The sequence below is a fragment of the Pholis gunnellus genome (assembly GCF_910591455.1).
Source record: "Pholis gunnellus genome assembly, chromosome: 17".
Taxonomy (NCBI): domain Eukaryota; kingdom Metazoa; phylum Chordata; class Actinopteri; order Perciformes; family Pholidae; genus Pholis; species Pholis gunnellus.
In genome coordinates, this window is record NC_136544.1 from 6290371 (window position 1) to 6317062 (window position 26692).

Genomic DNA, 26692 nt, shown 5'->3' on the forward strand with positions numbered 1-26692 from the left:
CCATCTATTACAGAAATATTAATTAGTATTATAAAGCCCATCAAAAATAACCTCTGATGTACTTTTTTTCAGGTCCAAGTAACCCACTCGACTGCAGTTAGAAAATTCAAATGTGTACATTTTGAGTGATCTTTTCATTCTCTTATTGTATGCAGTGCAGATCTATTGTGAATATATCATGTTTGATTTATAATAATACAGACTGCAGCTTAGCTGACGTTAGAAAGGTTCTGGAAGATTGCTGGCTTCTCCTCTCACACACACACACATCATGACTGCATTATTAATAGGGCTCAAATGACTTTCACAATGTGTTCGTCACAAATTCTCTGTGCAAAGAGCCAAAAACTGTGTCAAATTTTAAGCACTCTACTTAACTATTATAGCAAAGTGGTCCCTGAGGCGTTTTGAGAAAGCTACCACAACATCTCCTAACGTCATTTGCACTTTGCAAAAGATTGTTTGCATTTTGTTCGACTTTGCCGCAGTGAGATATATCCGACTGGGCGCTAAAGAAAATCTGCATACAGCAGCCTCAACTGATCAATCAATGCAAAGAGAAAAGATACTGCAAAGTGTAGCAGTGAGATGTCAATAAAATGAGGTCAACGCCTTCAAAAACGGTACATTTATAAACTGCTGAGTGAAGTCAAAGTAAAACCACCGTAGTAACCGGCGGACATCATTATCACAGTCACAAAGACAGTTCTTGTGTAAGTGCCTGTGAGATAAAGAGTGACTCATAGCCTGTGTGTGTGTCTGCACTCTCAGACTGTCTGCATTGTAACCACAACATAAAAACGTCTGTGCCTGTGAGCAGGGTGTATGGACTCACGCTCACACTCTCACACACACACACACACACACACACACACACACACACATTATCTGAACCAATAGGAGGCATCTCTTTACCTTGGTCAACCTTCTCCTGAGTGGCTTGGTCCTCCGTGGTGTGAAGCATCCCTGGGGACAGAACAGAAACGACACGCTGGATTTAGAGAGCACACTTCACAAACCCATTGTGATTTCAAGAGGTCTGCCAAAGGTATAATATGAATGGGAGCTTGACAAAACAGAGGGCACAAAGTACAAGGAGACCCATGTTATTGAGGGTTGAGGTCTAATTAATCACACTGTACAGTTTGTACCCTAAAAGAACCTAAATCTAAATCTACTGCATCCTGCGTTAGGTTTTGCACCAAAAAAACATCATGAAGCAAGTGTGTGAGAAATGCTAAAACTGCTACGACTGCATCTGTAAATACTGCCCTGCAAGTGTAAAAATGAAATGAAAGGCATATCTTATATTGGAGTATGCTCTCGTCGGTACATGGTGAAACTCCGCTCAGCAGACCGTCCCACAAGCACCGTAATGGCTATTTTACCGTCATAATGGCCGTAGCTGGGTTTTTTTTTTCCCACATCCTCTCATTGCCCTAATTTGATAAGTGCTCAAATGGCATAACACTTCACGCTGTAATAACCTGGTGAGATCCAATGAGGAGATAAGTAGCACCTCCATAAAAACACACTGTGGTGGTAAGAACTTTATGAACTAACACCCCGGTGCTTTTAACCTGCAGAAAGGTATTTACCACAATTACAGGGATAGTAAAGCTGCTCTCCCTGTAACTGGCTTCACTCGGCAGTTGTCATAATATTGATGGCTTTATATACATCCAAGATAGATGGATGAGTGCTGGACCAACTCATTACTCGCTAAAAGATTCTCATCAATCATTGTATCGTAATAATGTAATTATTGCATTGGTGTACAGCTTTTATACTCTACATATAGCTTGGTCAGCAGAGAGTATTTAGACAGTATTTAGACAGTCAGACAATTTCACATTTGATTTAATCTAGCTGTCATGAAGGAGGAACATAAGTTATGTACCCGGTACTTAATGAAGGTCCAAGGCTGACCCAGTGGAGATTACTTTCAAGACAACAGAACAGGTGAGAGATAAAAGCCCAGTGCTTCCTGGTCCTTCTTGCTAGTCCGTCCTTCACATCTTAATTCCATGCTGTATGATTCACCACTTCTCACCCAGTAGAGAAGTTGTAAAACGCAGAGAGAATGTGTTGTCCTGTCGAAAAAGCTCTCTCAGGACCCCCGGAGAACACTTCAGCACCCCGCTGATGCCAAACAAGGCAAAAGACTTCCTCACCAACTGCAGCAGGAACAGAGGGAGAGATATGGGAGGGTAAACAAATCCTGTGCATCAAGGGAAATTAACAGGGAAATGTATTTTCCGTGTATATTTTTTGTGATCAATCCTAAAATGTACCTAAGACAGGAATGCTGGGGGGATAACACACACACACACAGCTAGCTATAACTTCACAAACACTATTCAGCCGAATAATGGCATGATTCATTTTGGTCTAGGAAGGTCCTCATTTTCAAATAAAATAAAAGAAGATAATACTCCTCACCGCTATATCTTCACTTTCCATCATTTCAATGACGCAGGCCACACAGAGCAGCAGCCCGCCCCCCTCTGCAGGCCCCAGGCGGCCGCTCCATTTTGGGTCATGCCGGAAGTGGAACTTGTCAAATACAATATCCGTACTTGACATTTCTTTTGGTCGTTCCACCTGTTGAAACAGAAGATGCACACTATGGCGTCTCAACTTCATTTTTGCAAAGTCGGGGAGGTGAATGAAAAGCTAGCTATCCTAGCTACACAGCTCGACTAATTAAAGCTAACTACAACATTAAGCTAACGTTAGCGAATTAGCAACTTGCGTCATGCTCCCTCAAAAACAAACTGTAAGTACTTTTAAGGAACACTTTTGAAAATAAAACGTAGTCTAAGTATTGACAAAGCTACCACAACAAACACATGTATGTAATTCGGTAAACCAACCATTAACTAAACTAAACAGTTATGTAGCAGATGGAGGTAAATGTCACCACTTTCATCAAGCCTCGAGGTCAGGTCGCGTGCTCATGGATGGTGCGTTCCAGACAACCTCGGAGGTCGGAATTTTCCCAGTTGAAATTTACGAAACTCAATAACCAGTTAATAACACGGTGAGATATTTTGACATCGACTTAAATGCGGAACCGTTTTTTTTTGCAAAATTGTATTAAAGAATATATTACAATGTAAGTACAAAAACTAATATAATGGCACGAATATTTTACATAGAGAATACACAAGTATTATTACTGATAACATTTTGTACACAAAGTATTCAAGGTGAAATGAATGGCATTAAAAGGTGCATCTTTCTACTTCCTGCATTTGCTTTTTGTTCTTTGTGAGGTCAACTCAGTCAAATATAAAGGAATGGGTAAAATAAAACAATTAACAACACAACTTTCCTGATTCTTATAGAATAACACTGAAATAACAAACTCCAGTGGTGAACAATTGTAGATAATTATTACAAGCTATTACACCATAATTTCCAGGCAAAAAGTAATTGCTTATAAAAGTTAGAATACAGTGAAAGTAATTAAATTGAATCTATGACATTTCATCAAATGTCTTGGCTCTCCACACTTGATTGATTCATATAGAAGTAATCTCAATAATTATGACTGATAGCAAAATACTGCATTTGCCATGTTATCACATTTATATATATATATTACCTAAACTGCCTGCACTTAGGTTCCAGGTTTCTTCCCAATGGTTTGTTGGTCCACCACTGTTTATACAGTAGTGCTATTAAAGGTGTAAGTGTAACAAAAGCCTCTGAAGTTCAAGGGTGTAGGCTCATATCTTATATTTGAGCAAGAGGCATACACTATCTTCAAAATGATGCATCAGCATCAATTTAGCCTCCAAGGAATGTCATTGCTGAATAATATGCCGGGGATAGTGGGATGCATGAGACCGTTCTGCAGTATCACTTAGCAGTGAAGGCCACAATTTGGTTATCACCATGACAACAAAAGCCTCACGGCAACTATCTGATGATGGGAGCGTGGGGGCGAGTATCAACCGCTACCAACGTGTCAATTTATAATCTCTCTCTCTCTACTTCTCCTTAAACAGAGTTCACTGCACATCAAAGTAGTGCTTGACACACAGTGAAGCCAGCTCAGCTCTGCCTCATGAGTGTGAGCTTCTTTGTGACAGTGTGCAAGAGTGTGTGTGCTCTCATGCACTCGGGCAGATCTTTCAAAGTGTCTCAGTGTGCAAGACGTATGTGCAGGAAGTGGTCAGCGCCTTGTGTGGCTGACTGAATATAGTAGCAGACCTCTGACAAGCAGGTGGAAAATATTTGTTTCCAAAGTCTCCATTTGTACTTGGACAGGAGCTAAATCCATCAGTCTCAGAGACGTATTGGCCCCTCGGGGGGGGGGGGGCGGACAACAGAGAAAGAGACAAAGTGCCTCTCAGGTGGGAGCCGATGCATATCGGTCAACTTTATTTGACAACTTCTTCACATAAGAGAATTCTTCGGGGGGCCAATAAAGCACAGAGACAAATGGATTTAGCTTCGGTCCAAGAATAAGTGGAGTCCTAACGTGCAAGCATCTGCCTCATCACTGCGGGGCCTTTTCTTTTCTCTCATTTCACTTGAACCACTTCCTGTGTATAACCCCTCCACACACACATACAGGCGCATACAGATCAGTAGTGTAAAACAACCATGCAGTAATATACTAAGAGACACCCAGTTACATACAGCAGACGTCATTGGGGGGCGTTGAGCTACCCTAAATATAGCCCTATACCTTTTTTTTTCCAGTCACCAACCCACACTGTGTCACACCATCACTCAGTGCTGCTATTATGGTTGTTTCCAGTGACAACGACATGTACAGGTTAGGCAGCAGCCACAGCAAAGGTAACAATGACAGCTGTTCTCACTGTGGTCATCCTGTGTACATATTTAACGGCATTAGAGACAAAATATTGGAGGACTGGGTGCTGCTTCACTGCCCAGACAATAGATAGTCCTGCATTCATTGTTAATACAACAATTACACCAGTTAGTCTCTAACTGGAGGGTCTCGATATCATGCATTTTAAAAAGGACATTCCGAATATGTAAACCATGACCCCAAATAGTCTGAAAAAAGCGCTTTTTAAGATATTTAAAATGAAGTTTGGTGCTGAGAAACGAATGAGATAAAAGTAGGAAGGGGGCGGGACGAAAAAAACGCGCGTGTGTGTGTGTGTGTGTATGTGTGTGTGTGCAGGAGAAGCGGCAGTCTCTCAGTCTCTCGGGTGCAACGTTCAGGTGCGCTTCACCCTCAGAGGTGAAAACTCCTGAAGTCGGTGCGATGGATTATATCTGACTAACAGACAGTTATTTAATTAAAAAAAAACATGTGGAGGCACCGGGGCAGCGTTGGAGAAAAGGGCCAATTAAAGAGAGAGTAACGTCTGACGGTAAGAAATGAAAACTCAACTACTTTAACCTGTTGTGCACATTGATTGACCCCGTTGCTCCATTCGGCGCCATATGATTAACTATGGATTCATGTTGTTTTTCCACATGGCTTTTCTCAGTCTTGTAGATAGCTAGTAGCTATACTCCATATTATATGATGATATCACTCTTCTAGGTTTACAAAAACAAAATCTCGTTTATAAACGCTTCTTGGTCTTTTATAGTTTTGTTGAAACTTTAATTAAAAGTAAAGCAACCTTTTATGATGATTTAGGTTGTCATTAATCTGGTATGCTGAAACATTCACTGCCTACTGCTCGGCTGTGGCTTTTTTTTTTCCAACTATCATAATCTGTAACTGGCTTCTTATGATGTCTTCATTTTGCCTTTTGCAATGTGTGTCCCTGAATAATCTATAGGACACATACATTAATGTACACAAAATGCATTCTTGGAAACAAAGTTAGATGCTTGAAGGTTGATTTCCTCTGTGGTTTATTTGCACAAATGAATGTACTGCATTACTTCCTGTGGGATTATAAATATTAGTCATCAGATGTTTCCATGCTCAACTTGACAGGAACAGAAAGTATATTTGCAAACACACAGCATACTCTACCCTCAGTGTGTTAGATAAAAAATTCAAAAAAGCCAACTTCACCACAACCCGAGACTGGCATGCAACAAAGCCACAATGAATCTATTGTGTGTATGTGTGTGTGTGTGTGTGTGTGTGTGTGTGTGTGTGTGTGTGTGTGTGTGTGTGTTCACGACTTAGCATATGTTCGCTTTAAGTTACGCATTCGTCTTCTCCTCCCAGGTGTTTTTTGCCTGGTCTTATCTTTGCGCTGCCCCAAAACAACAAAGACGAAGGCAAACACTAAAGCTTATCTCCTCTCTCAACTGCTCCATCAGCACTTTCCACAACTGATGTAAGACACAACAAACAAACAGGGGGAAACTGTACCAATAACAGTGACTGGTATTAGCCGTATACAATACGCCAGCATCCCCACATGCAGGCAGTGCGGGTACTGTACACACCGGTGAGCCCCACAGTGAGGTAGCAGGTACAATGTGTCACTGAGACATGTGGCGTCATTGGGGCCAGAGCCCTCAGATTCTGTCCTCAGATAGCACCAACCAGGGGAGTATTCGCTTTCACACAAGGACAGTGGACTACTCAGCACACCAGGACTTGACTTGACGGAGGTTAAACCCCCCCCCCCCCCGCCCCCCCCAAAAAAATCTGAAATTTGAGTCTTTCTTTTTGGATGGGAAAGCGGTGAGGAGAGATGACAGAGAGGATGGAGTTTGAATATATTCCCTTCTTCCAAAGATGCTCCTCAGATCTGCCTGCTGACGTGAACTGAACAGACGAGAAAGTCCCGCCAAACTGCAAAAAAAAAAGAGAGATGAGAGAAAGCAGATGAGGAGAAAGACAGTGACAAATGTAAGAAAGACGTGATGATTGAAGATGAGAGGAGGGGTGGGGGGGTGTATGCCATTCTGCATTTGCTCCAAGGGTTGGGGGAAAGAAAGAAAAAAAACAAGACAGATTTTCAGGCTCAAAAGTGACTGATTGTAACGACGAAAGCGCGATGGATTTGATAATGAACCATCATTACGGCGGTGACGGTGATGGATTTTTATCGTCAAGCTGATGCTGCGAGGAGATTCATATTCATTATGAGGAGAAACTTTTTTTGGCTCCCCTACATGAGATTGCTTTTCTTCAGTTAATTGGATTGATGGGTCGGTTGCTTTGTGCGCCGAGAGACTCCATTCAGAGCGAATAAAACCCGTGTCGCATAATAGAGAGTAAGAGAGGGAACAAAAGGGAGAAGAGTGAGAGGCACATATGCTGCCAGGCATTTTTTCATCTGCTGAGTTCGGGCATAACTTTTATCCATTTATCCACCTACACAGCAGCGCTACTCAGCTCAGCCTAGACTCAACTGCAGAGGAATCTGTGTGAGCCTGACTGTATATTCTGCCTTCTCAATTCAAGCACTCCTCCAGGTTTCTGATGACTTTCACCTTCTCTCATAGTCTCCTCTTTCTCCCCCATGTTGTAATTCTTTGTTATCTGTTTCAAATGCCACTTTTCTCATCCCATCTTCCCTCTCCATGGCTCCTAGGTCCTAATCTTACCCTCTAACTAATCTATCCCTCACTATTTCCTCTTCTGTCTTCCTTCTCCTCAGCTACCTGTCTCCCTGTTCTCCCTCTCCTCTCCTGCCATGTCAGTGTCCATGAAGAACCCGCTCCAGCGCCGGCGCTCTCTCGGCCCCGTCTCGCCCAAACGCATCTACCGAAACCTGTCCGTCAGACTGAGGGGTGGAGAGTCATCTGTTGCCAAGGAGATGGTCGCACCCAAACACCTGAGCAAGTCTGCAGATGTTGTAAGATATTATACGGCGTCATTTTGTGTGTGTGTGTGGGGGGGGGGGGGGATACTTTGCCCGTCCTCTGGCAGGTTGTCTTTATCTAAAAATGACGGGATCTTCTTTTGACATTACATGCTGACTCGGTGTAACTGTGAATACATTATCCCAGGCGAGACTGCTGCTCTGATTTATGGTTTGATTTATGTGTCCGCTGTTACCGCCTCCGCCCGTTGCCGCTTTCCATGCGCAGCAGCTCCCTTCACTTATATCTCATGAAATAAATCTCTCGTTCGATATGAATTCTTTCCTTCCGTCTCACTCCCTCACCCGCCCACCGGCTGTTGGCCCTTCACCCGGCTCCCCATTAGTACCAGACCCTGTGGGAGGCAGTGGAAAATGAGGACACTTTGGCCGTACAAAGCCTGCTGTCCAGAGACCACACCAACTGTGGAGGAGGAGGAGGAGGGAGCAGCACCAGGGAGCGAGGAGAGAAGAAGGAGAAGGACTGGGAGAGGGAGAGGGAGAAGGGGGTGAACAGGGTGAGCGACCAGGGCCTGGTCCCCCTGGACGTGGCTGCCCTTACCCACAATTCCCCTCTGCTCCATGTGTTGACAAAGGCGGGGGCCAGACATAACCCTGTTTGTAAGTCTCATGCTTTTGAAATATCATGGACATTCTGTTGGAAGTGGATGGGTTTAATTCAATGCAAATCCTATTCATGCTCCCTCTGGACTGCGTTTTCCGCTCAGTGTGCCGACCAGCAGAGTGGGCCCTTAAGCTGGATGCGCTGGTGTCACTGGCGGGCAAACGGGTGGAGGAGAGGAAGAACGAGCTGTTGAAGAAGGCGGGGTCAGGGCCTCAGGCACAGGCCGAAGTCCACAGACACATCCGCCTCTGGAGCCTCCGGCTGCAGCTGTACTGCCGCATGAGACGGAACTTCCTAAACACAGGTCAGTGGTCTTTGGTCAGCTTGTGGCATTTCGTGAAGCACAGCTTTGGACACAAACTAGGTCACATGACTATTTTTTTCCTCCAGTCTTTTCAGTCCCCTCTAGCTAGAGATACTGGTATTCTTGCTCCCCCCCCCCCTCTGCCCTCTTCAAACTCAATCTCAACAAGGTAGAGCTACTTTGTTTCCAACGTTCCTCTACATAACCCCCCCCATCACTTCTAGCTGACAACAACACCGCAGTGATCAGGTATTCAGCCCTGCCTCTCGCTTCAGTTTGACTGATTTCCTGTCTGGACTCTTGTGACGCCGAGCTGGCCTCTAGAAAGTCACTCCAATCCCTCTCAACTATTCCAAACTTCAACAGACTGCCTTGTCATCAACCTTTCCAAATTCTCCCATGGCCCTACACATTGTCCACCGGCTGCCAGTGGCTGCTTGCAATCAAAATTGAAACCTTGGTGCCGGTGGATGCACACGTAGAAATCCACACTCCGCCTTGAATGCCTTCAAGGCTTGACGTTTATTTTCCTCTCCTCCTTCCTTTCCCCTGCACCGCGCTGCTCAAGTCGTCTTTCCATCGCTTCAAGCTCTCGTTTTTGTGAGAATGATGTGATGATCCCCTCTGCGCCTACTTAAATGACTCCGTATAAATGTTTCTCCTAAGCTCTCATTTCGTTAATCTCTCAAACGCTTTTAGTTCTCCTCCCCGACTGTTTTATGATCACGGTGTTATTGTAAGGGCAATAAGGCGCCGACTTTCATTCTTGGTGCACTGAAATGAATAATACTCTCTGGATAGGAGTGTCAGCTCAAAGCACAACATGTTAAATATGAATGCGATACAACGTGATCACGCTGCAGGAATCCTTGTTTAGCTGGTGCCGGGGTTACGGTTGTTATTGAGATGGTTTGCTGATTCCCGCAGGGAGAAACTCTGCTCACTGGTCTCCATTCACAAGCAAGCAGGTCAGAGTGCAGGCTCAGCAGCAGATCAGCTCCCACAGAGCTGGTGGAGACTCAGTGCCTTGGGACAACACACAGCTGCGACGGGGAGAAGCTGTACATTTTACTAGCATCACTGGTTGGTTAGGTTGAGGGCCAGGACACAGAGGCCCACTCGCAATCTCCACTCTCACGGACTTTGAGGCGCGTTCCCGCAAAGTCCGTGAGAGGGTTTAAGGCTGTCCCGCTGTCAAATCAGTCGAGTCTCTCTCTCGCAGACATTTGGGGCCCTTTATGAACCCTTTCCGTAAAGTCAGCATTTAAATGCAGACTTTGCCCAAGGGGAATTACCCACAATTCATAGCAATGTGACGTTAAACACGGGGTAACCAGTGGAAGCACGGAGACGTAGAAAAGACACACGAGTGTTCAGCCCGTCATATTAAATTCACTCGGAAACATAAAGGAGTAAAAATGCAACACAAAAGCACATGAAATCAGAAGAATGGAAGCAGAGATTATGTTACACAGATTTATTCATCAAGCATTTCATTTAGTCATTGAAGCCGTTTTGACAGAAACGAGTAAATAGATTATTTTGAAATGACCTCTCATCTTGTGAGGAAAGAGCCTGGAAATCAGGGAAAGTCAAAATAAAAACCCACAGTCTCTCACACTCAACTGCAGGTGACGTCAGTAAGTCCCTGAGGGTTCAGGGTTTAAGGCCTTAGGGGGCCGTTGGGATTGGGCCAGAGATTCTTTTCCAAAGTACAAAAATGATTTATTCATCATGTGGTTGTCCTTTGAGAGTTCGCTGTTCTGCTGCTCAATATTAACACTAACTACACATGTCAGGAGCCAAATGTGTGTGATGGTTAGTATTACTTTATAATAAAAACATACATTGCAATAGCACAGAATACATACAGTGTGGTTGTTGTATTTTGTCTCAGTCAGTCTCAGAGCTAAGAAGTGCTCGTTTTGAACAGTGGTCTGTCTAAATGTTTTACACCAGAGCTCCCCGGGCCTCCCAGTCATGTGTCCATACTGGTGACCAGCACATCCTCTCTGTTTGTGACAATCAAAGAGCCAGAAGGTCACACCATCGGGCTCATCACCCGCTACAGAGGTAGGTGGTGCACAACCAGACATTGATATATTATAGATAAAGAGGGACCGGATGGTTAAATAAATACAATCAAGGTGTCACACATCATTTAAGGGGGTGGAGGGTATAAAAGCCTCGTAGTCGTGGAGCTCACCTGGCTTCTCTGTTTTTGTTACTTGGCTTTACAGCTGCATAAGTTACATACTTCTCAGCCACGGGTAGTTTAAGCTCAGGTATGAGCAAGTTCCCGAAACTGTAAACACTCAAATCCTTAGTTCTCCCCTATGGGGGCTTTGAGCAAAGCCAGAGAATAATCTGTCAGTGGGATTGTTCTGTGTTCACAGTGGAATGGAGCACCTCAGCCAGCTTCAAACGCATCCTCGGCTCAGCCCAAGTCTCGGAGACCAAGAACCCTTCCTACAGCATCAAGGGGCTCACAGCAGTAAGTCAGACGGCGTGCTTAGCACATGCTGAAAATAGTTTCGGGGCATCCAATCACGCATTAGCTCCAGACCTACACCCAGACTCTGTTTATAGGGCCCCACATCATCATGGACTGTGCTGAACCACTTCCCATAAGAGAGCACTTATCCCCACTCGGCTGCCTTACTGAACCAGATTAATGAATAATGACAGCAGTATGTGATCCCTTTGTCTCGGAAATAAACGATTTTATAAGGTTAACATGCACGGTGATAATTTGGCGGTCTGGTGCTTCTCCAAATGCAGGGAGCGCATTACTTCGTGAGAGTGAGCTGCTACAACGTGAAAGGATGGGGCCCGCCTCAGTGCTCCACTCCGGTCAGCGCTGCCCCCTCCAGTGAGTATTTCTGAGCTGCTAACTTTGATGAATGCAGATTTAGCGCTCCGAAGGGGGCTCCATTCTTTCCCTCTCTGTCCGCGAGTAATGAAATTAAGTTGGCTGACGTCAAGCTTGATGTGGAAAAAGTGGATTCCACTCACGGCTGGCAGATTAATGAAATATGAAAAAAAACCTGGAATTAAAGATGTCAGTGCGAGTCAATGGGCCTTGTACTTGTGCTTTGAGTTTGAATTGGCCTCGTAATCTCTCTCTCTCTCTCTCTCTCTCTCTCTCTCAGTGCAGCACTGTTACTTTCCACTTCATACTGTGAAAGGAACATTGCCACACAAAGGGAAACATATGTATACAAATGCAAATATAAAGTACTACCAAATCAGTGATACTCAACATGTTGCAGTGTCAGTTAGGTAACACAATTTGACTTGAACATCGACTCTAACTTTTACGGAGACGTCAGCGGCTCGGAATGAATCAGCGTTTAAACAAGTCCCGGCACACAGATTGTCTCTCGCGCGTTCGCTCTCTCCGAATCACGAAGATCGAAAAAAGAAAAAAAAAAAATTCAGTCCTCAGGATTCTCCTGCAAATGAGTTCTTGATGTCTTTAATGATTATTCCCTGATTGCATGAAACCTGAGAGTTTCTCTCTTTCTCCCTGCGCAGGTTGGAGGGAGTGCATCGGCGTGAAGTCACAGTTCAGAAATCACGAGGGACTGGTGAGGAAACTGCTGGAAGACGCCAGAGAGCCACATTACAGAGGATTCTGCACAGGTAACACCCGGGTCTTTGCATAGTGCAGCTGCTGTGAAGCAAGCATATAGGAGTCCATATATGAAACTATATCACTGTATCACAATGAAAAGAAAAGAAAAAAACATTGTTGGGCTATTTGCATGACCTAATTTATACACGTTTGGCATTAAACGGCAGCAAAGTCCCAATTTTCTTCCATTATTTTATCATGTACTAAAAAACATCTCTCCTCCCAGTATGACAGCGTGTTTATCGTTTTCCCAACCTGAGATTTGCAATCAGAATTTCTTGTATTTTTCAAATGTCATGGTAGTTTGACCTTGTTTTCTGCTGTACATAATGAACACTGAGAACATCAAACCTTTATTGTTATGATGTTTCGTAAGGTCCCGAAATGCTAACTTGAAAGATTTTTATGCTTATTCCACACCGTTTTATCTCAGCAGCATGCACTGCATCACCTCTTCTCATTGCAGAGGACATCGTCTCCCCACCCCTCGCCCATTCAAATATCGGTGTGCGTGCGCAGTGAATGTGCTTTGGCAGATAAAACGTGATTCTCATCCCGACTCATCCTCCCTCTGCTCCGCTCCACAGAGAGCTCTAAGCCCCAGAGTCCCAGCAAGCGGCTGTCTGTGTCTCGAGGCATCAAACAACTGTTCCAGTCCGCCACCAAGTTTGTTCGTCTCCTGCAGAGGTAGCGCTCCATTTGTCTCACCCGTCCCACTGAGCCTTGAGGATATGGGGAGTAACGGATGAAGTGTGTGGCGACCACAACAGTGTCGACTACAAAGTCCAAACTCCTACCTGTTACGGTCATTAAGGAGAACAGCAGTCACATTAAAGCTGCTGTAGCCTCAAGAGTAGCGAAGTGGTACTTTCAACGGGGCGATGTTTGAAATCACTTAACTGTGGGACGTGGCAGCTCAAGGCTTCAGCTACCACAAGTGTTAAGTAGACCACACTACATTAGATGGCAATGGATAAACAAGGCAAGTAGGGAAAGGGTAACTGCAAGAATAGGAAGCCCAGCGTGGCTTTTAAAAAGTGTTTTAACACAACATAGATCATTGGAAAGGTGGTGGCTTGATAAAGGAAAATGCTATTTTGAATGAAGACGCAAGTTGGCCATGAGGTGAAGTGTCCTTCACGGTCGACGGTGATGACAGCGCCGTCTGAAGATCGGCGTATTGAGCAAAAACATGTGTCCTACCGTCATTTGTTCTGTCTTTGCATTGGTTGTTTCAGGGGCGTGTACTTGGCTACTGTGTTCTACCACAAGGAAAACATCCTGGTGACGGCCGAAGATCAAATCCCGCTGGTGGAGATCCAGTGCTGCTCCACCTCCATCACCCACGACTTTCTTTGGTTTGCCAAGGTAAGCTCCGTTGGGAACGCGGTTAACGCAAATGTCTTCCGTGAATTGTTTTTCCATCGTCTCATTTATCAGTTCTACAGATGTAATTATTCAGAATGAAGGCTGTGGAATTTTTCTGTGCGAATCGCAGTTGATAAATGTATGTATTTCTTTCCTTGTAGTTGTCCTGTGCATGGCAACAAGTGCCCTGGCTCCAGCAGGCCCTTTCCTCCGCTCATTCATCTTCCTCCTCCCTCCTTCAGAACAGGCACAACATCTTAAGAGCCGTTTCCCAGCTGCAGGTAGGAAGTTAAGCCGCATACGCACAGCACGATGAGAGGCATCCAAATGGGTTAATTGCTATTTAAATTACCTCCTAATATCTCTCCTTTGTCTTGCTCTCAGTGCTTTTCTCTCTGGTGCCTCGCTTCCCTATCTCAAGCTGCATACCTGTACCCCCAGAACTTGTGTGTTTCACTGCGTTAATCCCCAACGCGCTCACATTTATTCATCTGCATGTGTCTGTTTTACGCCTCCACCTCCCTCTGCCGCCAGTCTTCCCTGGGGACAATGCACCTGGGCCAGGTGTACTACGAGCCTCTGAAAGACCGGCAGGGCAACGTCTTACTGGTGACTCTGAAGGAGTTCCCAAACCCTCCCGGGTGAGAAAGCGTCCTTCGTTTCCTCCCGTTTTATCCAATGAAACAAAGCATTTTTCAATCAATGTGCTGGGCTTTATCAAGAAGACAAATCTGAATCTCCTTTGGGAGATAAGATCCTAATCAGACAACAGGCTGGGCTCGCTTAGCACAAATACAGAATGAGGCTTTCGAGACATCCAGCCTCTCTGTTGGTTTTTGGTGTCATACTGGCTTCGTTACGCCAACGCGTACTAATCATCTTTTCATTGGCGGTTCCATGTGGTTGCATTTCGTTTGAACCTTTTGTTGTGTGCGCCTCTCAAAGCCCTCCAGACCCTCCGCTCCACTGGATGCCCCTGGCTCGTCTGGAGAAGAACCGCAGCAGAACTCCTCTGCTGCCTGAGCCCACTGCCATGGACATGCTCTACGATCAGCTCAGGGTGAGCCTGGGTTTACGTAAAAAAGGGAGGCACACAGAAAAGGGGTCTAATATTACAAGGCAGTGTAACAGAATGTAATGAGCTCTGAGTGCGTGGTGTTTGAGCTCATCGACTTTCCTGATTTGATCGATGAGCCGTGGTTTTCTCTCTGGTGCCACTCAGCCCTGAAAAATGCAATGGAATTAATTCAGCGAAGCCCAGAACAAAATGAGATACGCCAAATAAAACCGCATTCTGAGCACATTATCCGATTAACATCTCTTAAAATCCCTAACCTCGCACCGGCTTCTCTCTGTTGTCCAGGAGAAACTAGCCCTCCACAGGCACAGCGTTCAGTGCGCCAAGCCGGGTCTGTACGTCGGCATCCTGAAACTGTGCAGCTCGGTGGAACAGATCAGGGTCCTGGTGCCCCAGAGGCTGCCCAATGTACTCTGCCACACACGGGTCCGACACAATGCCCACGTCTCCAGGTAATGCAGTCTGACCATGTGTGTTACTGAGCATTCTCCGAAGCATATCGTGCCACAGATGCTGCTTTAAAAAAAAAGGAAATTCTAAATGTGGTAATTCCTGGCATAGAAAGGATGCTGTTTGGCTGCAAACTCCCATCTCTTGGATGTTGGACTTTCCCCAATAGGTCTACACCAACAACGCAGCTGCCATGTGACTGCGTCACCTTACAATATATTAAAATCAATCCAGAAACGTGACAAAATGCTTTGGGGAAAGGCTCTGCCTGAACATAAAGTAAATGCATTGAAGTCGTTAATGGGCCACAACATGCAAAGCGATCCAAATCCTATATACTTCTTACACCTTCTACAGTGATGTTGTGTTAACTGCATGCTCGTTGTGTGACAGAGAGGAGTGGGCATGGCTTCAGAGCCACGTTTACACCACGGCCAACGGCAGCGTTCCAAACCTGTTGAGCGGCGAGGACGAGAGCGCCATGGAGAGCAGCGGGCTGGCGGAGTTCATCATGTCTCTGAGAGCGGCCATCGCACACCTCCTGACTAAGCTCAACATCCCCCTCTACAGGGTAAAAACAGGCTTTCTGACGCTCTCCTTTCTGAACAATTGTGGTATTAACTGTTTAGAACAGGAGAAGATAATTCTGAACCGCTTTGGTTTGTCTGTGTTTATAGTATTTTATCATTAGGCTGGGTTGGTTTCTGGGTAAAAGTTCAGTTCAACATGAACAGGTTTTCACAAACATTCACACATGTTCTTGTGTGTCTGTGACAGGCCTATCAGTACGGCGTGTACACCCGGGAGCTGCTGCAGTTTGGAGACAAGCTGTCCATGCTGCTGCTGCTGCCTCCCAGTGAGGACTTCAGCTCCAACTACTGGCCTCTGGTGGGGACCAAAGAGCCCGGTCTCACCATGCCGCTGCAGATCTTTGAGCTGGGTAGGTGGAGAGCTATAGCTGTCCATAGATATACGGGATCTCTCTCACAATAGTAGCAACGGTGTTTTTATGCATTGCTGAGAGAGAGCGCCCACAACAAGGCAGGGGGAGCGAGGCTGAAAGATGAAAACAACCTCTGTGATTCATCAAACCGGGACCACTGTGGACCTTGAGGATATAATAAAATAACTGGCAGCATAACCTTCATTTTCAGCTTACAGTCCAGGGACGCTTGAGTGAACAAAAATTGCAGCACCACATAAGAACAAAGTGACAGAAGTCAGAAGATCAATATGTTGTTTCATCTTCTATGGAGCTAAAGTAAAGAATTTTAGATAACCCCCAAAAGGAAAATGCACTTCAACCATTGCCGGTTTGACTGGAAAGTATATTATGTCTGTTGGTTGCTTTTGAAGATGAGTCACTTCTTTTGTTTTTCCTCATCTAATTAGTCCTTTGATCCTCCTTTTCATCCATACTTGAGAGTTTATTTCGTCTCTAATTTAAATCCATCTTTCCTCTTGACCCCTTTTTTTTAAATTCCCACGCTAAAGGCTTGATAAAGAGCACTAATGAGTTCTGAGGCTTTTTTTCTCTCTGTGGTGATTTGTTTTTCCCCTCTCAACTCCGGCTCCTCACCAGTTCACTTCTGGTCCTATGAACGAGACTTCCTGTCCCAGTACTGCCAGGCCTGGGTGAAGCTGGAGCTGGACTCTCATCTGGCCCAGCAGGCTCTGCGGGAGGCGCTGGACACCAAGGAGGTGCAGGAGGCCCGAGAGCGCCTGAACCACATCACGGAGCTTTCCCACGTAAGATCGTCGACTTGTGAAACAGGACGGGACAACGTACTGATCCACCGGGGTTGTCTCAAAGCTATTTTTGTCTGCTTTTCCTTTCATACATCTCTTCCTCTGTGATTAATATATGTTTAATGAGGGAAATGAATAGAAAATGAGGGCTTTACTCGACCCAACAATGTTTTTGATTAAGTTAGCAGCCCAAATATATTACATTTGGAGAATTTCACATAATCACCAGGAGGAAATTTGTCAGTAGACATCATTTTTGACTGTAAAAAAGGGATGACTAAATCTAATTTTGGTTGTACTTTAGCTAATTCAACTGTTCCAGTGTCTTTAATGCTCGTTATTTACCCGTTTCTTCAGCGTCTGGATGTGGTGTGGAGGGATGCCCGCTGGATTATGGACTGTCTGCAGTGCGTTCGGTCCAAGCAGTGGGTTGGGGCGGTGCCTCTTGGCCTGGTGATGGGAGGAGAGCCGCCGCCATGTCCTGATGGTGAGGAAGAGGAGGAGAGCTTGACTGCCAGACTGACGTGGCCCCATCGCATACAGGCACAGAGAGCCATTGCAGGTAAAACAAAGATGTGTGTGTGTGTGTGTGAGGATTGAGACAGTCAAAGAAATAAAACGTACAAGGTTATAATTGTAGTTAAATAACACATACAGTATGTGTACTCAGTTACCACGTTTCAGCTGCACAGTCCCCATTATAGGTTTATTTTGTGTCTTTAAACCTGCGATTATTGTCAACATTTCCATAGATATTAAATATGTCGTGGCGCATCACAGGGAGAGAGTGTATACTAAAAATAAAATAATGTATAAAGGATACTATGTACAAGTGAGATAAATGTTTGTATAATGTTTACCATGTTAGTTTAGCTATAGGAGCTATATGAAACATTTTAGTTTAGCGTGTTAGCTGCAAATTTAATTTCTGTAACTTGCTTCAGATTGAATGGTGTAATTTGAGGATTAAGATTTAAAAATGCTCTTTTTGCCTTCCCATCTCCCTTCCAGAGTCTTTAGTTTGTGGGACTCCATCAGACGTGGTGTCTGCTGAGGTCGCCACTCCGTCAGGAATCATGGTTGTCCCCGAAGAGGCCACGCTGTTAATGGAGGGCGTCGCCAAGGGAGGATACCCTGTAGACATCACCGCCCAGTCGACTGTAGACTTGACAAGCCTCGGCCAGTCAGAATTAGGATGTGCCTGCGCTTTATTGGAATCTGGACTCGAGCCTGGTGCTGTCGCACAGTTTGAAGTGGGCTACACAGTTTTGGAAACACAGGAGTCCTACAGCGAGGAACAGGACTTCCCTCCCAGCATCACTGAGGTAATCCGGCCGATGGAGATGGCAGAGCTGGTGGACATCCTGCCGACGCTGAGCCTTATTGAGGAGGAGATCCCCAGTGGCCCGTCCACACCGTCAGTATTGGATATGCTGGAGAGCTTCGGACTGGGGATTGGCGAAAGCAACACCTTCTTTGACTCTGAGAATTCAGCCGGCGGGGTGTCACAGCCCAACCTGCTCTATACCAGCAGCAGCAGCAGTGTAATAGAGACTCACCGTGAGAACACAGACATGTCTGCCTCCCATGCCACAGTGAATGCCACAGGCGGTGACGTGCCTGGTTTGAGCTGGGATTTCTCTCCAGGGGATACAGAGACGCTGCAGGTTCCCAGCAAGGGAGCGAGCTTTCCATTGAGAAGCCAGGTGGAGTGGGACAGACCAGCTGACGGTTCATCCTGATATCAGCTCAGGCACCAGCCCTCTTCGACCTTGTACCGACTCAAAACCAAATCGGTGGGCTGCAGCACAGTTGATTTACGGGCAGAGAATCCTGGTTAGACCTTTTTCGCGGGGCTTGGAAATGTCATTGTTACCTGTGTCAAACTGTCCAGTTTAACATGAACCGCTGTGGAGGAAAATTCAAGCGTTATCTAGATACGACTTCATCTAACACACGTTTTATGATATTTGCACATGTCCGGCCCTGTGGTTTGTCTTTCCTAATGTTCATTAGAGCTCATTTATGTGCAAAAACTAAGCTGTAGGAGTAGTTTTTATGACTTGAAACTCCATCGCTCACTACAGCATAAAGCAACATCGCTGCTTGGTGGAGCGAGTAAACAAACTCGTTAGATGCATACAGTTCAGTCAAATGGAAGTGCAGTCTATAAAAAGCTGTTATATTGAATATGTAATTGAATCGTTTCTTTTTGGTTTACCTGTGTGCACTTGTGGAATCACAAAACAGCAGCAAGATGTATGATCCTGTTAATTTGACATGTACTGCTGTCGGTCCTACCAGTTTGCCAGTTCTGATATCCAGCTTCCACTTCAAGCTGAAGCCTCGGCATCGAATGAGAGAAGACAAAATCAGACAAGAAAGAAAAGGCAAAATGCGGGTGCTGCAAGAAAACTCAAGACGTCAACTTACAGTTGTGAGAAGGACGTAGAAGATGATTTTTTCTCCTGTTTCTTCAGATTTTTTCACAAATAGTCCTTCACTACAAAGGCCTATTCAGAGGTACTCATACGTTTCCTTTATTTGCCTACTATGTGGCATACACAGTGCAACAAATGTCAAGGACAATGCACAACATTCTAATTCACCCATTCATGTCGGTTGTTTTTTTTTGCTTTGGAGGAGATTTGGCCTTACATTGTTGCCTCTTTATTTACCGGATCTTTACCTCCTCCTGCATGAAACATGCAGACTTCACAAATGTTTTTCAAAGATTGGGAATTGGTCGTTTTTTTTCTGGTTGAACCTCTGCTATTGTTTCTTTACTGCAGAGCAGGCATACTGAAAATACAAGAATAGAGTACAGTCTAACAGAACGGGATAGCTCAGTGCCTTTAAACAAAAGTCCACAAATGGTTCTTTTTTAATTAGGGGTCATTATATTTGGTAGGAATAAGATAAATACATCATGAATGGTCATTATGTATTAAACTGTTAAGTGGGTTAAAACAGCCCAAACTATTGTTGTTAAAAATCCTATTAAATACTGCCTGCAATCACGTACTGCTTCAGCATTCCATGTTTCCTTTTCTAAACTTCTTCTATTTCCTGTGTGGAAAAAAAAAGGGAATAATTACAAATCTGTACCTTTTCAGCACCACATTTCAAGGCCCTGCTGGCACTTTAACAGGTGTTTTCACTTGTTCTGCCTAATTAGCGCTGTTCTTCATGTGGGCGTGTCCAGAATGTGTTTGATTGACATCCTCTCACTCCCCAGTTGCACTCGTTAAGGCCAACTCATCGTTACTGACACATCTAAATCCACCATAGCTCAGTGTAACTGTCACATTAATCACATCTCATCCTCGTGATAAAGCGAAAACATGGGTACATCTATTTTGGAGATTTATTCTGTTTTAATCTAGTTGAACAATCTGTGGAGGGTCCTCTCCCTGCTGTGTTCCTAATTAGTAGCCTAAACCAAGTAGACACACGTTGTAATAACATTTATGTGACAAGGGAGTGTGATACATTACATATCTAACTATCTTAGTGCCAGCTCTTCCCAACATCAAACAGTCACTGATTAGGAGATCGAAGCAGAACGTCATCATTTGTTCTCCCTAAAATGAACAGCCACGGCTTCAGCTTTCCCATTACTAATTATTATTACTCTATGGTTGTAATGATTGAATGGTTATCTGACGAGTTATATTCTGATGGAACGAGCTCTGTGTGACTCAATGCAGGTCGATATTAGAAACACAGCCGCATCTTTTTATTGTTTTGAATGAATTGTTTTGTTTTCACTGAAAGTATAAGTGTGCGTCTGACGCTCCGTGGAGTCAGTGCTGACCTGCGACTCCAGCGGTGAGACTTCACTGCCCTCCAGCGGTCACAGCGAGGAACTGCAATACCAAATCATCAATACTTCTGTGCAACTCATTGGTTGTGCGATTACTACAATGACAACAGTAACACCAGTAGTGTGGGTCGCTGGATTGGTAAAGAGCCGTTTTATTAACAGTTGTAACTTTCCTCTATGGTGTTATCATATCGTGGGTGTATAGCGCCTCTCTGCTCCTGCACGGACTGCAGCTGCACCGATGCTCTCTGCGGTTGAAATGCGCTAATTGAATGACAAATAAAGGCAAGAAACACACGGAATCCGTCTCCTGTATGCCCGGTCACCAAACAAGCCGCAAAGCCAAGGACTTGTCTTGTAGTTCCTGTTAGGATGTCGTCATCTGAAAATGCTGCGTCACATAAAGGTATGTCGATTACTGTTATTGCCACACAAGTCGCTGACTACAGCACTGTGCCTTTGCACTACAGGCTATATAAAGAAACAGTATAATATATGCTATATAAACAAAATAAAAGAAACAAGTCCATCATTAATTAAGAGCCCAAAATTTGGTCGGAAATCCTCTAAGTAAAATGTATTTTTTACAATATCTGCTTTAAATATGCCAGATGTTCCTATTATTATATAATGATGATAATATACATAATAAAATATACATGTACTATGACGTGTCATTTTGCCACAGTCTGTGAAGCATCATCAGAGGCTGAACCCCTGAGGATCGTCCTGTTGGGGAGGACAGGAACCGGCCGGAGCTCCTCAGGCAACACCATCCTGGGCAGGTCCGCCTTCTGGGTCACCGTCTCCCCCTGTTCCGTCACCACGCGGTGCGAGAGACAGACCGGGACCGTCCACGGGCGGACCATCTCCGTGATTGACACTCCGGGTTTCTTGCACACGCGACTGTCCCCCGATGAGGTCATGGCGGAGGTGGGACAGAGCGTCGCCCTGTCCTCTCCGGGACCCCACGCCTTCTTGGTGACCCTGCAGCTCGGCAGGTTCACCCAGGAGGAGAGGGACGCCTTGGAGTGGATCAAGGCTACGTTTGGACCCGGAGCCACCAGGTTCACCATGGTGCTGTTCACCGGGGGGGACCGGCTGCGGGGCAAACGCATTGAGGACTTCCTGGGGGAGAGCGACGAGCTGTCGGAATTCGTCGGCAGCTGCCGCGGAGGGTATCACGTCTTTGACCACAGCGACCGGGACGAGACAGCGGAGTGCTCGCAGCAGGTCGCGCTCCTCCTGAAGAAGGTGGACAAGACCGTGGCGAGCAATGGAGGCGGCTGCTACAGCAAAGAGATGTTCAAGGAGGCCGAGAGGGCCATCAGGGAGGCGCAAGAGAGGATTCTGGGAGAGAGAGGACCCAAGGTGGAGTCCCCTAAGAAGGCGGCTCAGAACACAGAGGAGCAGAGACCAGAGTTGGAGAGGAGGAGGAGGGAGGAAGAAGAGGCCAGGAAACAGGCAGAGAGGCTTTTCTGGTGCGAGCTGCTGACCGCGGTGGGGAGAGGCGCCGCAGAGGGGGCAGGGATCATGGGGAAAGACGAGGATGGGAAAGGGAAGGCTGTGAGGAAGGTGAAGGTGGTGGAGAGGGCAGCGGCTCTGGCAGCGTCGCCGCTCTCCATCACTTCGGCCGCAAAAGCGGTGGGAGGAGCTGTGAGGGAAGGAAGCAAGGTGTTCTACAAGCACAGGAAAACCTTCCTGAAGACACCTCGTTGAACAAAGTCAAGTATCCCCGATTGCAGTAAAACCTTGGATCAATGTAGAGGGGATGATGTGTGACGTGATGTAACGCAGCAGCACTCTCCAACCATACTGTCAAATAAGAATACGTGTGTGTGTGTGTGTGCGCACCCTAAGGTAAACATCCTGGTGTGATGCTGGTCCATGTGGATTGGTAACAAAGAACAAAGCCACACCTTCGAATTGAGAGAACTCACATGTTATAATAAAGGTAATGTCATAAAAAATAGTGTGCAATTCATCTTACTGTACTAAAAAACAGATTTATCTTTTACAGAAGTTCAACACGCTTTACTGCCATTTTTTTTCTCCATCCCCGACACAAAAAGACAGTTTGGTCAAGGAAACAACCCAGGAAAAGAGGACAGCATTTGTTTGACTAAAACATTAACGGTTATCTTTTCCATCTTTGGCTTCATTTAAGACACGACAGAATGTTTAGCCCTTGTTTTCCCCTCCCATGAAGAATTACATTGAAAATATGAAAGACGAGGATTAAGATGAAATACAAAAAAAGTGAAACATACTTGGCAATAAGGAAAGACATTGTTTGCATAGAACGCAGTTATAGCTATTCAGGCAGTGTCTGACATTACTCATCCAAAGAGGAAGACACTTTATGGAAGATGTACAGATTATGAAGCCCCTTGAGGAAAATGTGTGATTAGTGATATTGGGCTGTATAAATACAATGAACTTGACTTAAATAGTACAAATCTCAAAGAAGAAAAAGAAAAAACTACAATATATTTGTCATGATTGTAAAATCAGGGAAGTTTGTCAGACGTGGCGGTGATTGGATAAAGTGTAGGACGCTTTGACATGAAACTGTGGGACCTTTTACAGCTTTTAACTCAGAGGCTACATACAATCTATCTGACAGTACAATTTAGTGGATTCAACACTGTAACTGTTTCCAGAGCCAAAGTCCCAAAATACAGAGAAATACACAGTTTCCATAGCGTTAATCACTCGCCTGAATTTTGAGTTCCACGTGCACGTCGGGGACGAAATTCTAGTGTCACATTTGCATCTTCTGAAGAAAAAACAAACAAACAAACAAACATACGTCCTCCAAAACTTCTGACCACAACAGTGCATGTATGCATGCAGACTCACACACAAAGTACCAATCACAGCCTAAAAAAAAAAAAAAGTCAGGTGCACACATTGTGGTCCACAGAATGACGTCAGACCATAAGTCCCGTTCTTGAAAACAGATGCAGGAGCTGTCGCGGGCACAGGTGTCGGGTTTAAATGGGCATCGGCAGGCTCATCTTTCCTCTTCCTCGGAGCACTGCGGACAAGGCGGAGGACAGAGAGGAAGAACAAAGCGGGCTTGAGAAGGGAAACTTTTCCTGAGCTACGTTTGAGCGTACGTTCTGCTTTAGCTGCTGCCAAGAAGGAAAATGATCCTCCTCGAACTGGAAAAGCAGGATTAACAACGAACAACACAGCAGACATTGTCATTAACGGACGACTTCTCGTAAATCACAACACACAGGCTAGTTGTCTGACTCATAGATCCACTGTGTATCACATCAGTCGGACTTGCTTTTGTCATTATTTTTGATATTTCATAGATGAGGTGATTGAGTCGAGTGCTCAAGCTGCAGCGCTCTTCCAGCTGATCTAAAGAGATCAGAGGTGAAATCACGTCCCCACAGCCAGTAGTTTGTAAACTAACTTGCCGCCCCCTTTGCCTTAGTCTCTACTCACCCCTTGTGACGTAAAGGTAGAAGAAGTCGCAGTAGAAAATGGTCTGCACGACGCCGGACACCACGGCGATCTGGTCGAAGAAGCCCTCGGTGTGGTAGCGCCACACCCAGTTGGCTATGTAGAGGGCTCGGTAGAGGCCGAGGAAGAACAGGTAGTGGGTGGTGATGGACTCGGCCTCGCCGGTCTTTGTGATCATGAAGAGCTGCGGCATTATGGCCACCGCCTCCAGGAAGATGGAGAAGGTCCACAGGATCTGGATGGAGCCAGTGGGAGGGAGACACATGAGTGGACTCTTAAACTGAGGCGTTACAAAGTATTAAAATGAGAAGAAGTGCATCATCTGGGCGACCCGTAGCGTTAATAAAAACTGAATTCAAACAGACCATGAATCCCTCGAGCTGCATGCTCATGAGCCAGGAGGGATCTAAACTGTTCTACACTTGGACCCAAATGTATTGAAGTTGCGGACTGAGTGCTTATATACCTCCAGTGGGGTGAACGCGTAGTTTTCCAGGAAGGACAGCCCGATGACCGGCACCAGCAGGAACTCCACGCGGAACGTGTCGTTCTCAGAGTTGTAGGTAGTGCTGAAGCGCATGTAGATCAGGTACACGGTAGCGTAGGCCAGAGCCAGGAACACCACCTGAGAGCAGAGACCAATATTGATTATATATCGGCCATGAAAGTCCATGTGAACACTGTGTGTGTGTGTAAAACTGTGTGTCTTACCTTCATGACCGTGTTGTAAGGAGAGATGAAGACCGTGAACAAGTCGAGGTACCTGGTGGTGAAGACGAGCGCAAACAGCACCTGAGATTTCCCAGAAATGCCTACAGAGAGAGGAAGAGAGGAAAAGCAGGTTTTAAACCCTGTCCAGTGTGTCCGTCTCACTCTCTGGTCACATAGGAAGAGAGGACAAACAGGTTTTAAACCCTGTCCAGTGTGTCTGTCTCACTCTCTGGTTCGGGACAGCTCCCAGACATGAGAAGGAAAATGTCATGATTCCCTCAATTTGATGATTTAACAGCAAAAGGAGACAGCCATGCAGCAGATTGGGGTAGTTATACAAGTATAAAGCTGCTCTAAAATAGGTGGAGCAGGCAGCAGATTTCTCTGTCAACATGCCACGTCGCTTCCACTCCTACAGAACCACTCAGCATTACGCATAACCCCCTCCGTAACGGACTTTACTGATAACAGCAACAAGACTTCTCTGTGCATTTGTGAATGACTGATACATCTACGCTGCGCCAACTGCATGCATATTGCCATAGTTAGGCTGCACGATCCCACGCGCAACTTAGAAAGTGCAGTGATGTCATTGGTATCAGCCTACCAGCACAGGATTTGGACCTCCATATCTTCAGCAGCAGGATGATGATAGCCACCAGATGTGACACGTCCCCCGCCAGACGAAAGATATTCATCTTGTTTATGTTCCGCTTCGATAAAAACAAAAACAAAACTAAATACAACTCCTTACAGGCCAAAAAGCAACCGCGCTCTGCGAGTGCACAAAGTGACAGGAAGAGATAATAAGCTAAAAAGAAGCTCGCAGCTGCGCAGTGAACTCCGAGTCCGTTCGGTAGCTCGTGGGCTCGTTACCTAAACGCACGCAGGTGAGCAGATAGTGCACTCATTTACTCAGATGTGTACGCGAGTGTCTCGGAGGAAAGTTTGTTTCAGAGGAGGTGACGTGGCTGACAGTTCAGACTGCAGGAAGCAGCGTCAAGCTAACCGGCAACAAACACATGTATCCTTTTCCGGTTCTGACTTTTCAAAGTAAAAGCTACATTAGTTAACACGCAGTCTGGTGATAGGATAACCAATATACTGTATACAGTTGACCTTGAGTATGGTAAAAAAAAAACCTGATAAATATTATAAGACAATTAGTTATTTTAAATGATGTTACCGTTTTACTTTGAGGGCAAAATCCCACATTTTCCGGTGTTGCTTGATGGTAACATGAAACTATTTGACTGGTTTATGAGCCATCCTCAAGAAGTAGAGCCCTGATTAAACAACAGATGGCGACAGGCTGCAGGCAATACGGAATTAGAACACTTTTGGGAGGAGGAAAATAAAACATCAACATAAAACAACATAAAACATGTAGTTGTTCTTAATTAAAGTAGTCAAAATTATGTATCATTGTGATTTTGAGGGATTTATGCCTTCATCAGATCGCAATAGTGGATAGATGATGAGTTCTTTACCCAAGAGCGAAGGAGTGGTATCTCATACACTGTAGATATTTTCTCCTGTGCGTATATGTCTGAACCTTAAACATTCATTATTATCCATGTTGCACTTACATCTTTACCTGTCTTTTCTCATTTAGCTATCCCTTTCATTTGTGTATCGTAGTCTTATTTGTATTTCCTGTTTAATTAAAAAACAAACATTATGTGGAAC

At 45.2% G+C, this 26692-nt stretch overlaps 4 protein-coding genes across 4 annotated transcripts in view; 2 read left to right on the forward strand and 2 right to left on the reverse strand.

The window, feature by feature from the left end:
* Positions 1 to 2586, reverse strand: part of mei1 (meiotic double-stranded break formation protein 1) — a gene marked incomplete at its 5' end in the record, with an annotated part of 43784 nt that extends 41198 nt beyond the window's left edge. The window contains 3 exons of the mRNA XM_079177055.1: positions 916 to 966; positions 2054 to 2177; positions 2443 to 2586. Of these exons, the coding sequence (XP_079033181.1) occupies positions 916 to 966; positions 2054 to 2177; positions 2443 to 2586 (319 nt within the window). The remainder of the gene's footprint in view (positions 1 to 915; positions 967 to 2053; positions 2178 to 2442) is intronic.
* A 2670-nt stretch (positions 2587 to 5256) lies between these two features.
* LOC306708850 (ankyrin repeat and fibronectin type-III domain-containing protein 1) lies at positions 5257 to 20008 on the forward strand. The gene is made up of 19 exons (XM_079176804.1): positions 5257 to 5363; positions 7572 to 7769; positions 8123 to 8396; positions 8504 to 8704; positions 10664 to 10777; positions 11101 to 11198; positions 11486 to 11576; positions 12242 to 12349; positions 12929 to 13028; positions 13580 to 13709; positions 13871 to 13990; positions 14244 to 14350; positions 14655 to 14769; positions 15073 to 15239; positions 15631 to 15808; positions 16015 to 16177; positions 16820 to 16986; positions 17344 to 17548; positions 17998 to 20008. The coding sequence occupies exons 2-19, from the start codon at positions 7608 to 7610 to the stop codon at positions 18726 to 18728; spliced, it is 3231 nt and encodes a 1076-aa protein (XP_079032930.1). The 5' UTR covers positions 5257 to 5363; positions 7572 to 7607; the 3' UTR covers positions 18729 to 20008.
* Positions 20009 to 21184: 1176 nt separating this feature from the next.
* LOC306709208 (GTPase IMAP family member 7) lies at positions 21185 to 22531 on the forward strand (the record flags this gene model as incomplete). Its single annotated transcript, XM_079177271.1, has 2 exons — positions 21185 to 21218; positions 21501 to 22531. 2 exons carry the CDS (start codon positions 21185 to 21187, stop codon positions 22529 to 22531), a joined length of 1065 nt encoding a protein of 354 aa, XP_079033397.1.
* A 207-nt stretch (positions 22532 to 22738) lies between these two features.
* kdelr3 (KDEL endoplasmic reticulum protein retention receptor 3) lies at positions 22739 to 25975 on the reverse strand. Its single transcript, XM_079178369.1, has 5 exons — positions 25611 to 25975; positions 25004 to 25104; positions 24759 to 24917; positions 24275 to 24527; positions 22739 to 23852 (listed from the first exon to the last, which is right to left on the reverse strand). The coding sequence occupies exons 1-5, from the start codon at positions 25699 to 25701 to the stop codon at positions 23809 to 23811; spliced, it is 648 nt and encodes a 215-aa protein (XP_079034495.1). The 5' UTR covers positions 25702 to 25975; the 3' UTR covers positions 22739 to 23808.
* Between the last annotated feature and the right edge of the window lie 717 nt (positions 25976 to 26692).